The sequence below is a fragment of the Nicotiana attenuata genome, unplaced genomic scaffold (assembly GCF_001879085.1).
Source record: "Nicotiana attenuata strain UT unplaced genomic scaffold, NIATTr2, whole genome shotgun sequence".
Lineage (NCBI taxonomy): Eukaryota > Viridiplantae > Streptophyta > Magnoliopsida > Solanales > Solanaceae > Nicotiana > Nicotiana attenuata.
The window spans coordinates 140,156-155,284 of record NW_017670828.1 but is presented as its reverse complement, the minus strand read 5'-3'; the positions used below and the strand labels follow the sequence as shown (position 1 = coordinate 155,284).

The window sequence follows — 15,129 nt, the reverse complement described above, 5'->3', positions numbered from 1 at the left end:
GTCACCCTGAGGCACATTGGCTCTACTTTGCCAAGCGGAGGATGTGTCAGCCATTTCATCAAGAATCTCACAAGCTTCATCATATGACAGCTTCATGAAATTACCCCCAGCCAATTGGTTCACTATGCATTGGTTTGTTGTATTGATGCCCCGATAGAAGGTTTGTTGTATCATCGCCTCTGTCATATCATTGGTTGGGGCATTCTTTCACCATAGTTTTGCATCGCTCCCAGATCTCGTGCAATGGTTCAGTAGGCTACTGCTTGAAGTCTAAGATCTCATCCCTTAGTGCTTCCATGTGTCCCGGTGAAAAGAATTTGCCAATAGACACACATGAGACCATCTAGAAGATGTATCTATTAAGACCATAAAATATCTAAACGACCCACTAGGTGGGTGAATAGGTCCACAAATGTCCCCTTGTATACGTTCCAAGAACGCATGGGAATCAATCCCAACCTTTGTTGGTGATGGTCTAATAATTAACTTGCCTTGATAACAAGAAGTGCAAGAAAATTCATTATTTAAAAGAATCTTTAAATTCTTTAATGGATGCCCATTTGAGTTTTCTATAATCCGTCTCATCATAATTGATCCAGGGTGTCCCAATCGATCATGCCAAAGTACAACAGTATTGGAATCAGTAACCTTTTGGTTTACAATAGAATGTGCCTCAATTGCACTAATTCTTGTCCAATACAGGCCACAAGATAAAGACGAGAATTTCTCAATAACCCTTTTCTGGCCAGAGACATTTTTGGTAATGATGAGATATTCAAGATTATTCTCATCTATTATCTCAATATGATATCCATTTCGGCGGATATATTTAAAACTCAACAAGTTCCTCTTGGACTTGGAGGAGAACATTGCATTCTGTATGATAAGTATTGTTCCCTTAGGCAGAGTTATAGTAGCTCTTCCAGAGCCTTCAATTAATTTACTACTACCAGAAATTGTAGTAACATCTGCCTTACACATACTTAAATGATAGAAATATTTCTTCTCTTTGAATATTGTATGTGTCGTATATGAATCAACTAAGCAAATATTTTTACAATTGAACTTTGATCCAAGTTCGCTTTGTGGAATATCCATATTTGCTTAGTCTTCTCAAAGAGCTTCTTGAGACGGTAGAGTCTCGTGCTGATAACGTGTTATGAAATAATAAAAGAAGAAGAGTATTACAGAGAAAAGTAGGGAGAGAATTCTTATTGCTTTGGGATGAATTACAATGGAATAGAACCCTCTATTTATAGGGAGAGGGTGACTTAGCCATCCAGTAATAAACCCTAAGATCTCTCTAAAATATAGACATTCACCATATAAAATTCAGTTTATAACAAATAACATATTTAGACTGATAATCACAAGACACATGGAAGCTAAGGATGCAACACATCGGAAAAATGGGGTGGCGGCCGCAAGATAGCTATTAGATCCCTTATTTAGTTCAAGCTTTAAATTAGTCAGAAGATAATAATGATCAAAACTATCCCTTAATTTGTGGGTCCGTTAAAATTTTAATCAACTACTTGATTTTTCAATACTGCTAAATTGGTAAAAAAAAAAGTTGTCGTTTTTGAAATAAACAAAGAGTACTTTTGTTTATGTAAAAATCTCTTTTGGTGAAAATCTTACCTCTGTCCTTATCACGTAGTTCTGGTGTGGATTTGGCAATAAAGTGACGAAATAGATTTTATCAAAATGTCCAAGTTTAAGTAAACGGTATCATAGGAAAAGCAAACTGAGTACATCACGTCTGGGCAAAAGCCACCCAAAGTTAGTTTCTGCAAAAATCTGAAAATGTTGAGCTTGATAGTAATTTTAAGTGTATCCTTTCATGCTTTGACATTTAAAAAAAAAGAAAAAGAAAGATAAACTCATACCCAGTGTTTAAACAAAGTTATATTGATTTACAGGTAAAAATGTGTAGTTTTATCATGATTTAGTGGTTAAAGTGCAAGTAGAAAACACATGTCCTAGCAGTAAACACAGTGTGGATGTTGATAGAGGGACAACACAACTTTTTAGCATAATAAAGAACTCGAAACTAGTTATGATTATGAAGTGGATGCAATGCAATTCCAATAATAGGCAGTTGAGAGAAATCATGCAATAGGTAGTCTATATTTCTATTTTTACCTTGCCCACCCTATCTTTTACATCCTATGTATCTGATCTGTTTTTTCAGACTCCGTATTTGGAGGTTAATTTAACACAACTGTGTTACCTATGGAAGCTACTAGTCTCATCTTGTTATAGAATTGATTATTTTAGTCTTAAAATTATCTGCGGATCACCAATACCCTTGAACCTATTATTGGATACCTAGGGGTGTTTACCATATAAATTTACCCAAAAGTTTAATCACTTTTCCCTCCGGATTCTTTTGAGTACTTTTTTCATTTTCAGCTCTTTTTTTTTCCTTCTCTGCGGAATGTGTTAGTTGCACTATTCATAACAATTGTCTAAGACCAATCCAATTGATAATCTACGTATTATTATCTGATTATCATCTTTCAAAGATGGCGGTGCTTTTGCCTCCGGCTAACCACTGCAAACTTTGTGTTCATAATACTGTTGGCAATGCCATTTTAAAGAGGAAATTAAACATGGTAGGAAGGCCAAGTTGCATGCATCTGGATTATTTCACTGGATATATGCTATCTCGTATAAGCACAAGTAACTCTGTCCACCAAGATTTACACAATTATATCCTAATTGCAAGTGCAGCAAAACTACCACTGAACTTTCAGACCGAAAATGTCATACACTGCAAGTAGTCTGCATCTAGTAGTCATTCCAAGAGTATGGAAACTTGATGATAATCTGGGACTGACAACAGTAAGATAAGATACAACAACTAAGCTGATAAAATCCACCATTAGAGGGTGGAGAATTGAGGCTGAGATTGAATCGAAGAAGAAAGAAGAAGAAGATTCTGGAAAATGATCTTCAATTACAGAGCAAAAAAGAGAATACAATGGCTAATCAGCCTTTTATCACTGTACACGTAGGATATATATAATTATTTCCTAACACTAACTAATTAACTAACTTGCTACTATACACAGCTGTCACCTAACTGACTTTGTCACCCTTCAAGCCTTCAGCTGTGCAACTGTCACCAGCTGTCACTTTAACCATCTCAACACCCCCCTTCAAGCTAGGTGCCATGAAAATGTTCAAAACACCTAGCTTGCACATCAGATGGTGATGTTGAACACTTCCAAGCCCCTTAGTCAACAAATCTGCTGCCTGTTCTTCTGTAGGAACATACATAGGCTGAATCAGTCCTTCTTGTACCTTTTCTCTTATAAAATGACAATCAATCTCTATATGTTTAGTTCATCATGAAATACTGGATCGCTTGCTATCTGCATTGCTGATTTACTATCAGTGAACAACTGAATTAGAGTAGGCAATTCAACTCCCAGCTCCTTGAAAACTCCTAGCAACCAAATCAATTCAGACACTGTTAGTGCCATACTCCTATATTCTGATTCTGCTGAACTTCTTGCTACTGTATTTTGCTTTTTTGACTTCCATGAGATTAAGGACTTCCCAAATTTCACCAAGTAACCTGTTACTGATTTCCTTGAATTTGGACAGCTTGCCCAATCTGCATCACAATATGCTCTCACAGTCATATCACCATCTGCACTCATTAGAATGCCCAATCCTGGTTCATTCTTCAGGTATCTCACTAATCTATGTGCTGCCTCTAAGTGTGACTTCTTAGGAGCTTGCATGAACTGGCTTAAAGTCAGTACTGTTAGGCTATATCAGGCCTAGTTAATGTCAAGTACAAAAGCTTCCCTATGAGCTTTTGATATCCTTTGACATCTGTGAGTGCTGGATCATCCTTCAAGGTGCAGCGTGTATCATATTCAATTGTTGTCAACTTCCTGTTCTGCTCCATTGGAGTGATTGCAGGTTTGGACCCTGCTAACCCCAATTCTGCTATTAGTTCCACTGTATACTTCCTTTGACACAACAATATGCCCTTTTGGGATCTGCTGACTTCAATTCCCAAGAAGTATTTCAAAAGATCTAAATCCTTGATTCTGAATGCCTTATGAAGGATTATTTGAGCTTCTTGAATCATATCAACATCATTACCTGTGATAAGGAGATCATCAACATAAACAAGGATGATGACAAGCTTAGCATTCTTCTTCAAAGTGAACAAAGAATGGTCATGTTTGCTCTGAGTAAAGCCTGCAGTAATCAGTGCCTCAATGAGCTTCAAATTCCACTGTCTTGAAGCCTGTTTGAGTCCATATAAGGATTTGTGTAGTCTACATGCCTTGTTCCCCCCTTGACTACCAAAACCTGGTGGGAGTTGCATATAAACTTCTTCTTCAAGGTCACCTTGACGGAAAGCATTATAGACATCCATTTGATAGAGATTCCATTGATTCATGGCTGCAAGGGCAATAACCACCCTAACTGTGACCATCTTAACTACTGGAGAGAATGTCTCCTGGTAGTCCAATCCCTCTTGCTGACTATAACCTTTTGCTACTAATCTGGCCTTGAATCTTTCAATCCCCCCATTGGATTTATACTTGATCTTGTACACCCACCTACAGCCAATAGGAACTTTTCCTTTGGGTACATCAACTACTTCCCATGTCTTGTTGAGAACAAGGGCATCAATTTCTGTTTGCATAGCTTCAATCCATCGAGGGTCCTGCATTGCTTCAACATAAGACGCAGGTTCTGTCTCAGAAGTAGCAGCTAAGAAGGATTGGTACTTTGGTGAAAGTAGTCTAAATAATTGGACATAGGATAGATGCAATTGGAGGATGAACTAGTCTTCCCTGGACAAATGTAGTCTTTCAGCCAAGTTGGTGGTTTTGGATCTCTTAAAGATCTCCTTAGTGGGACTGGTTCAATAGGATCAGTTGTAGACAAAATGCATCATGCTGAAGTTGTCCTGCAGAGTTATGCTCATTAACTGCTGCAGACTGAGTATCACAGGCTGGTTCAGCAAGTGAAGAATCAATTGTGGTGGTTGCATCCTGTCCTGCATCAGTTCCAATTGCTCCCTGATCTACTATTGGTGCAGTTGTCCTTGAGATGTCTGCTTGAGCATCATTAATCTCCAGAAATAGTGGCAAGTCTACACCTCTCTTCATTGACTGGAAAGGAAAGATGTTCTCCTTGAATGTCACATCCCTGCTTACAAAAAATCTCTTAGCCTTGAGATCATACAACCTATAGCCCTTCTGAGAGACTGAGTACCCCATGTAAACTGCTGCTACAGCTTTGGATGAGAATTTGTCAACTTTCTCTGTGACTGTGGCATAACACAAGAAGCCTATAACCGTCAAATGTAGTAAACTTGGCTTGGACTTATGAAATACCTCATAAGGAGACTTGCCCCCCAGAATTGAGGATGGTATCCTATTTATAAGATAAACAGCTGTTAACACACAGTCTCCCCAGAAATGTAGTGGGATGCTCCCCTGAAACCTCAATGCTCTTGCCACCTCTAGTATGTGTCTATGTCTCCTTTCCACTACTCCATTTTGCTGTGGGGTGTATGGACAACTACTTTGGTGAAGAACTCCAGAACTAGATAGGAAATCCTTACATTCTTTGCTAAAGAATTCTGCACCATTATCTGACCTTAACATTTTAATTGTTTTCCCAAACTGCACATTCACAAGTTTAAAGAATGATTTCAACAGAACAACAATATCACTCTTCAATTTCATCAAAAACACCCAAATCATCTTGGAATGATCATCTACAAGTGCTAAAAAATATCTGTTCCCATTGTATGTTGGGACTCTATATGGACCCCAAATGTCTGCATGAACTAATTGAAAAACATCACTTGCTCTACTATTGCTAAGGGGAAAAGGTCTTCTAGTATGTCTAGCCAAAGGGCATACAGTACAATTATTGAGATTACAATCTAGCAAGATTTTATTTTTCATAACATCCAGCTTCTTCATGACAGCTACTGGAATATGTCCAAGCCTTTTATGCCAGGTTTCAACATCAATCTTCACTTCTGCTGCAAGACAACTCCTTATCCTTTGGATCTCCCTGTATTTGTCTGTTTTCCTTGGAATTAAGAGATAACAAGCCACCTTTCTCTTTACCAATCCCCTTCACTTTCCCAGTGAACAGATCTTGGAAGACACAAAATGTTGGAAAAATATTCACTGAGCATTACAACTCTCTTGTCAGCTTAGAGACTGACAACAAATTATATTTAAATTCAGGCACACACAACACAACACATCATGTATGGTGTCATTTCCTGTAAGTTTATAGTTGCCTTGATAAGTAACAGGGACAGACTTACCATTTGGCAGGCTAATACTACATCTCCTATTTTCAGGCATCTTTACTATATCATCCAACATATTATGGTTTGAAGCCATATGATCTGTTGCTTCAGTGTCTATAATCCAAGGATCCCTACAGTCTTTCAACAAACTTGAATTATCATTACCTGCCATATTAGTTGTGTGCTCCTCTGCCTTGTCCTTGTTCAGCAACCTTATTATCTGCCCATACTGCTCCTCAGTGAAGAAGTTTGACATTCCTTGAGGCATTTCAGCTTTTCCTTTATTTATAGCATTCTCTTGAACAGACTGCTGCTATTCACAGTTGCATTTGCCTGTTTGTATTGTTGCTGTCTTTTCCCTTTGTATCCAGGTGGATATCCATGTAACTTGTAACAAGTATCCTTTGAATGGCCTTTGAAGTGGCAATACTCACAATACAAATCATTTTGCCTTTTAAACCTTGACTGATTTCCTCTTGTACTCATGGAAACTGTAGATTCATTCATTTCATTTGCTAAGCTAATCTGAGAATTAGAAACACACACTTTCCTTTGATTCTCCTCATTTATTAGCATTGCAAATGCACGACTAACAGAAGGTGATGGAGATTGCAGTAGAATTTGACTTCTACTTGCTCCATATGATTCATTTAATCCCAATAGGAACTGAAAAAGCTTTTGTTGTTCTAGATGTTCGATAAAGTCTCTAGTACCAGCAGCAACTGGGAGTGAGGATATAAGAGAACCATATTCATCCCATAACGACTTCAACCTAGAATGATAGACAGAGATACTAGAGGTACCTTGAGAAATTGTGGCTATTTCTCGCTGTAGATTGTAGACTCTAAAACCATTGACTTTGTTGAATCGATCTTCAAGATCCAGCCAGACTTCATGAGCATTTTCAGCATACACAATGCCATTTACCAGTTCTGGAGACACGGTGCATGTCAATACTGTTGCATTAACTCTCTCCTAATCCTCGCCCAAATCTTCAGCGAACTGAGACTTTGTACAGCTTCCATCAATAAACCCTAATTTTCTCTTCGCTCGCAGCGCAATCACCATAGCTTTACTCCAGACGGAGTAATTTTCTGTTCCTTTCAACTGAATTGAAACTATCACATTGCTAGGATTATCGGACGGTTGCAGGAATAGTGGATGCCTAGGATTATCAATATCTAAATTCGCCATTGTTGAGCTTCAATTTCAACTCAGGAAGAAGAATCTATGAACTTACAGTAGAGATGCTATGCATGCTATGCTTTGTCCTCGATCGAATCACTCAAGCTCTGATACCATGATAAAATCCACCATTAGAGGGTGGAGAATTGAGGCTGAGATTGAATCGAAGAAGAAAGAAGAAGAAAATTCTGGAAAATGATCTTCAATTATGCAGCAAAAAAGAGAATACAATGGCTAATCAGCCTTTTATCACTATACACGTAGGATATATATAATTATTTCCTAACACTAACTAATTAACTAACTTGCTACTATACACAGCTGTCACCTAACTGACTTTGTCACCCTTCAAGCCTTCAGCTGTGCAACTGTCACCAGCTGTCACTTTAACCATCTCAACATAAGCAAGATGGAATAGACTAGGCTAGCGTTTGGCTAGATTCCCAAATTTGTTTTGAAAAATCAGATTTTGGTGAAGTTTGGTTTGAAGATGAAAATATGTTTGGACATCAGTTTTCAAAACATATTTCCCAAATTTATTTTGGAAAAACATGAAACATGACTTATACCCACAAGTTCTAAAAACTATCACAAATACCCAACAATACCATTATCAATAACATTGATTATATTAGCGCAAACCATAGTCCTGAACATACATAAATTTGATACAAAAATATTATTTTTATAATGAACTACATGATACACTATCAGATGACCGAGAAGATGAAGCAACATTGTTACAAAATAATAAATGGTGGGCTCTTTTATAAAATACAAAAGTTTGGAGCAATTTTTAAAAAATGTAATAGTGATATTTTGGCCCAAAACCAGCTTTTGGGATTTGGGATTTGAGATTTTGCCAAAATATAGGCAAAATCTATGGCCAAATAAGTATTTGCCAAATAAAACCTAAATTTATTTTGACAAAATTTATAGCCAAACGGGTCCTAGGAGTACCAGAAAAATTATGTTTCGGTTTTTCGGTTACATTTACAATGTTGTCATATATTCAAATTCAACGCAGGTTACAAATTCAGGAATTAATATTATAAATTATACTCAAAACAGTTAAAAGGGCATAAATTAGTAGAAAAACAGAAATTTCTCATTCTATTGCACATACAAGCTATAAATTTCTTGAGAGCCGTAAGAGATCTGTGAGCATTTTAACCAAAATCACCTACTCTGTCATGGCTTGTCCTTAACTGTTAGCTTCATCAAGATTGGACTGAAGATGCGTGGCATTGGCATTACTCTCTAGCTTGGACACCGCCTCTGGCCCACACAACCTCGTCAACTCTTCCTGTTTATGACATTGGATCCCAGTAAAAATAAGTATTTCCATCTTTCTCGTATTGCTTAGTCGGATTAAAAGGACAACTAACAGTATTTAGGACAGAATGAAGAGGATACTGGAGAATTTACTTAAAAGTGAGGGCAAATGAGAGAAGCATACAAGAATAAAGAGGGATGAGGAAAAAGTAATTGAAGTAGTGTTTACCTTTATCAAATTATTCTCCGAGGTAAGCTTCTCACATTCCTCAGAGAGCTTTCGCATCTCCTCTTTGAGTGCATGATTCTCATTGCTCAATGTCTCTACCCTCTGTTGTAGCTCTTCACATTCAGCCTGTGGAGGATGAGAGGCATAAGACAAGACGACTAATAAACTTTACATTCTAGCTAGTCCTAGCGATGAACCAATCAAATTCAAAGTGGTCATAGACACAGTTTAAGCTCAATGTTTGTATGCTCACAGTAAGGTGAGTCTTTCCCCTGGGTCAGTTCCATGAATAGCCTTGCTTCTGAGTTTATAGCACAAAATCTGTTGGACAAACAACAGTCCTGTTGGTCCAAGTAAAAGTTAGTTTTGAAGACTGACAAACGAATTCAGACATGAACCAGGTCCATCCTAGTGGAGCATGTGAGATGCACGTGAAGGAGATAAACCTAACTTGCCAGAAGTAATATCTCCTGATCGAAAAGGTTGCATATTGGATAAGGAGAGGACTCCTTACTCAAAGAGAACACGGTTTAAGAAAGGGAAGGAGTTAGAGGCTGAGATCAACTAGAACTCTTCCACCAAGGAAGAGTAGCATCAGAATTCTAGTCAATCTCTATTTACTAACTCTATAAATATCAGTGTTGTTCTCTTTTACAGGTAAGGCACATAAGCAGAAGTTAAACGTGAATTAAGAGCAAAATAGCAAGGCAATTTTGCAAGCAGTTCGTGTGTGATTCAAGTGTGCAAACCTGAAGCTACTTGAACCAGATAGAAGAACCAGTTCCAAGTGTCTGTCTTTTGTCCTAGTTCAATTGTAGTAGGTGGTTTTATATTGTACCTTTCAGCTTTATCTAGAAGCAATTGTATTAGGTACTCAGAGTTTTCAAGTTAGAGTTAACTTGAAGTTGTCGCAACAGTTGATGTTGTGTGCTACAACGGGATTAGAGTTAGTCCTAGGTTTACAAAAGAGTTTTTGTAAATGCAGTATTTGGCTCAGTGATTCTAGTGGAGAGTTTGGGAAAATCCTACTGGAAAGTAGGTCGTGATTTTTTCACCTTTTGACCCAGGTGTTTTCCACGTAAAATACTTGTGTTCTTTACTTTCCGCATTTACTATTTGTGCAATAGTAGGTTAAGGAACACTTAGAAGAACTAGGTCATTCCATAATCAGTTTAAGCGAAAAATTGGTCACCACACAAATCACCCCCCCTCTTGTGTGGTATTGAAGTATAAAACATCAATTGGTATCAGAGCGGGTTATCCTTGAAGAGGCTAACACCTTAGGAACAGATCAAGATGAGCGCACCACCTGGGAACTGGGAAGGACAATCCACTGTAAGGCCTCCACTCTTTAATGGCCAGTACTACTCCTGGTGGAAAAACAGGATGAGAGATCACATCATTGGAGAGGATTATGAGCTATGGGACATTGTCACTGATGGTCCCCTGGCTACTCTGAAGAAGAATGCTGAAGGAGTAGATGTGTCAAAAACAAGAGCTGACTGCAATGTTGAGGACTTGAGGAAGTGGGAAAAAAATGCTAAGGCCAAGAAATGGCTTGTGTGTGGACTTGGTCCAGACGAGTACAGTAGAGTTCAAAGCTGTACCACTGCTAAGAAAATCTGGGACACTTTGCAAGTGGCTCACGAAGGAACTCCTCAAAAGAGATCAAGAAGAACACTGTTGTATTCTCAATATGAGAATTTCACCATGAAGGAAGGAGAAACCCTTCAAGAGATGCATACAAGGTTCACAACACTAACAAATGAACTTAAGTCTCTTGGAAGGATTATCCTTGAAGAAGACAAAGTTGAGAAAATTTTGACAAGGGTTTTGCCAGTCACTTGGGAAAGCAAAATCACTTATTTAGGAATCAAAAAACATTGCCACTCTCAAGTTGGACGAGCTAATTGGAAATCTCACTGCCTATGAACTTAGAAGGCAAACCATGAAGATGGATGCACCCGAGAAGGAAAGGAGCCTGGCTCTCAGAATCACTGAAGGTGCTGATCTAGAGGAGGATGAAATGGCTATGATCACAAGGGATTTAAAGAAATATCTAATGAGAGGAAAGAAATCTTCAAGAGGTGCAACCTACAACAAACCAAGGGTTCCTGAAAAATAGACCAACGAGGGCTGCTACAAATGTGGTAAGACTGATCACATCATCAAAAACTGTCCTCAGTGGGAAATTGAATGGAAGAAGGAAAGAGCTGAACGAAAAAACAGGAAGAAGGAACAGGTTCATCTGAAGAAGAACAAAAGATCAACAAAGGCTATGGTTACTGCCTGGGGAGAAAGCTCATATGAATATTCAGAAGATGATGATGGAGATGAACAAGCACTTATGGCCATTGGAGAATCTGATGAGGAATCAGAGGTAAGTGTGCTTCATCTCAAAGACAAGATTAAGTTTCTGTCTAAAGAAAGTTTATCTGAGTTACTTCTAGATTTTATTGATGAATCTGAGGTCATAAACAATGAAAGGAACAACTATCTAAGGAATGTGTAATCTTGAAAGCTAAGTGCAAAAATCTGGAACTCAGGGCTAGTTATAGTAAAAATACTGAGTTGAAGAACCAGGTTCTTGAGCTTGACACCACTGTGCTAGAACTTAGATCTGAAAATTTAAAAACTGAAATTAGGAACAGGTAAGAAGAAAGCTGATCACTCACATCTCACCTTAGAAAAAAATCTAGGAAAAATGAAAGATGAGTTGTACAAAAGAGATGAGCAGATAAGAGTCCTAAAAGAAGATCTAAGCAAGGTTAAGCATGAGCTAGACAGAACTTGTAAATGGAATAAGTCTTCTGATGCACAATCATGGCTACAAGAACACCATAGTAGCAATAAGAGAGGACTTGTCTACGGGACCCCTGCACCTAAGTGGAATCCCAAAAACAAGTACATCACACTTCCTGAGAACAAAATCTGCACACACTGTGGTAAGACTGGTCACAACAAAAGTGAATGTACTACAAAAGAAAAGGCTAGTCAATAAAAGATTTGTTCAAGGGAAAAATAGGCTGCCAGGATGGGCTAAAAAGAACTTAATTCACCCTTTTGCCTATAGAAAGGGACCCAAAGTAGTTTGGGTTCCTAAGACTAACCCCTGATTTCCTTTTACAGGTCCAAGTGAAGGGGAGCAGCCAAATATGGTACATGGATAGTGGTTGCTCAAAGCACATGACTGGAAGCAAGAACCAGTTCCTTTCACCTGAGGACCTCAAATGAGGTAATGTCTCTTTTCGAAATGGTAAGAAAGGTGAGATCATTGGGGTTGGAAAGGTAGGTAAGACAGCCTCACACTCAATTGAGAATGTCTACTTGATAGATGGCTTGAAATGTAGCCTGATCAGTGTATCACAACTGTGTGACAGAGGTAACTTGGTAGCATTCACTTCTACTAGATGTTTTGTGATAAATCTTAACGCTGACAAGATTGTTTTACAGGGAAAAAGAGTAAACAATATATACATTGTAGATCTGTCCACTCTTTCAGAAAATGAATTCACTTGCTTAAGTGTGTTGGACAATGATCCCCTCCTTTAGCACAAGAGACTTGGACATGCAAGTCTAAGTCAACTCAACAAATTAGTCTCCAAAGACCTAGTGATAGGACTGCCTAACATCAAGTTTAAGGAAGACAAAATTTGTGAAGCTTGTGCAAGGGAGAAGCAGGTAAGATCCTCTTTTAAATGCAAGAAAGTGGTATGCACGACCAGATCGATAGAACTGGTCCATATGGATCTCTGTGGTCCAATGAGAACATTAAGCAGAGGTGGTAAAAAATATGTGATGGTGCTTGTTGATGATTACTCTAGATTTACTTAGACATTGTTTTTAACATCTAAAGATGAAGCATTTGACATGTTTACTTCTTTTGTTAAAAAAATTCAAAAACAACTAGGTAATCAACTTGCATCAATTAGGTCTGATCATGGAACTGAATTTGAAAATGCTAAGTTTGCTGAATTTTATGATGAGCATGGCATAAATCATAATTTTTCTGCCCCTAGAACTCCACAACAAAAATGGAGTATGTGAGAATGCACGGGAGAAAAATATTATTGAATAATAATGACACTGATACATTGAGCTCTATATATATACAATACATGTCCTACTCCTAATACATATGGGATTAGGGTTATATACTACTATTTATACAATGAAACTAACACTCCCCCTCAAGCTGGTGCATATAAATCATATGTACCGAGCTTGTTACATATATAACTAATACGAGGACCAGTGAGGGACTTGGTGAAAATATCAGCAAGCTGATCATTTGACTTTACAAATTTTGTAGCAATATCTCCCGAGAGTATCTTTTCTCTAACAAAGTGACAGTCAATCTCGATGTGTTTAGTTCTCTCATGGAACACTGGATTTGACGCAATATGAAGAGCAGCTTGATTATCACACACAAGTCTCATCTGACTAATCTCACCAAATTTCAGCTCCTTGAGCAACTGTTTGATCCAAATTAGCTCAGATGTGGCCATAGCCATTGCTCGATATTCTGCTTCTGCACTGGACCGAGCAACCACATTCTGTTTCTTGCTCTTCCAAGACACCAAATTTCCTCCTACTAAGACACAATATCCAGACGTAGAACGTCTATCAGAAGGTGATCCTGCCCAATCAGCATCTGAGTATCCAACGATCTGCTCATGGCCTCGATCTTCAAACAATAAGCCTTTGCCTGGAGCTGATTTTATATACCGAAGAATGCGGACAACTGCATCCCAATGACTATCACAGGGAGAATCCATAAACTGACTCACAACACTCACAGGAAAGGAAATGTCAGGTCTAGTCACTGTGAGGTAATTTAATTTACCAACCAACTGCCTATATCTTGCAGGATCGCTAAGAGGCTCCCCCTGTCCTGGCAGAAGTTTAGAATTCGGATCCATCGGAGTGTCAACAGGTCTACAACCTGTCATTCCTGTCTCCTCAAGAATATCTAAGACATACTTTCGTTGTGAGATCACAATACCTGAACTAGACTGAGCGACCTCAATACCCAGAAAATACTTTAATCTGCCCAGATCCTTAGTCTGAATTGAAAGAGATGTTGCTTCAACTTACTAATACCATCCTGATCATTGCCGGTAATAACAATATCGTCAACATAAACGACCAGATAAATACAGAGATTTGAAGCAGAATGTCGATAAAATACAGAGTGATCAGCTTCACTACGAGTCATGCCAAACTCCTGAATAACTGTGCTGGACTTACCAAACCAGGCTCGAGGAGACTGCTTTGGACCATAGAGGGACCGTCGCAACCGACATACAAGGCCACTAGACTCCCCCTGAGCAACAAAACCAGGTGGTTGCTCCATATAAACCTCATCCTCAAGGTCACCGGTAGAGAAAGCATTTTAATGTCCAACTGATAGAGAGGCCAATGGCGAATAGCAGCCATGGATAGAAAAAGGCGGACTGATGCAATTTTAGCCACGGGAGAGAAAGTATCACTGTAATCGAGTCCAAATATCTGAGTATATCCTTTGGCAACAAGACGAGCCTTAAGTCGATCAACCTGGCCATCTGGACCAACTTTGACTGCATACACCTAACGACAACCAACAGTCGATTTACCTGAAGGAAGAGGAACAAGCTCCCAAGTACCACTCGTATGTAAAGCAGACATCTCGTCAATCATAGCCTGTCGCCATCCGGGATGAGACAGTGCTTCACCTGTAGACTTAGGAATGGAAACAGAGGACAAAGATGACACAAATGCACAATGGGATGATGAGAGACGATGGTAACTTAAACCGATATAATGAGGATTAGGATTAACCGTGGACCGTATACCTTTTCGTAGTGCAAGCGGTTGATTAAGAGGAGACAAGTCCGTAGTATTAGCAGGGTCAGGTGCAGAACGTGAATCAGCTGGGCCTGATGCTCGGGGCGGACGACGATGATAAGTCAGGAGTGGTGGAGCTGTAGAAGGTTGAACTCGACTAGGTGGTGGCACTGGAGCTATAGTAGTTGGTGGAACTGGACTAGAGTGGTGGCACGTGGACGTCGGTGGTGACACGTGGAGCTAGTAGGGTGGTGGAGCTGGCAACTGGGAACTGGTAGGCGGTGGAGCGTAGTGGAGGAAG

At 38.9% G+C, this 15,129-nt stretch overlaps 1 protein-coding gene across 1 annotated transcript in view; it reads right to left on the bottom strand.

Moving 5' to 3' along the window:
- Positions 1–8,415: 8,415 nt before the first annotated feature.
- LOC109243721 (G-box-binding factor 1-like) overlaps positions 8,416–15,129 on the bottom strand; it is a 25,577-nt gene continuing 18,863 nt past the window's right edge. The window contains exons 11-12 of the mRNA XM_019410702.1: positions 9,003–9,128; positions 8,416–8,804 (exon numbers count right to left, since the gene is read on the bottom strand). Of these exons, the coding sequence (XP_019266247.1) occupies positions 8,703–8,804; positions 9,003–9,128 (228 nt within the window). The 3' untranslated portion in view covers positions 8,416–8,702. The remainder of the gene's footprint in view (positions 8,805–9,002; positions 9,129–15,129) is intronic.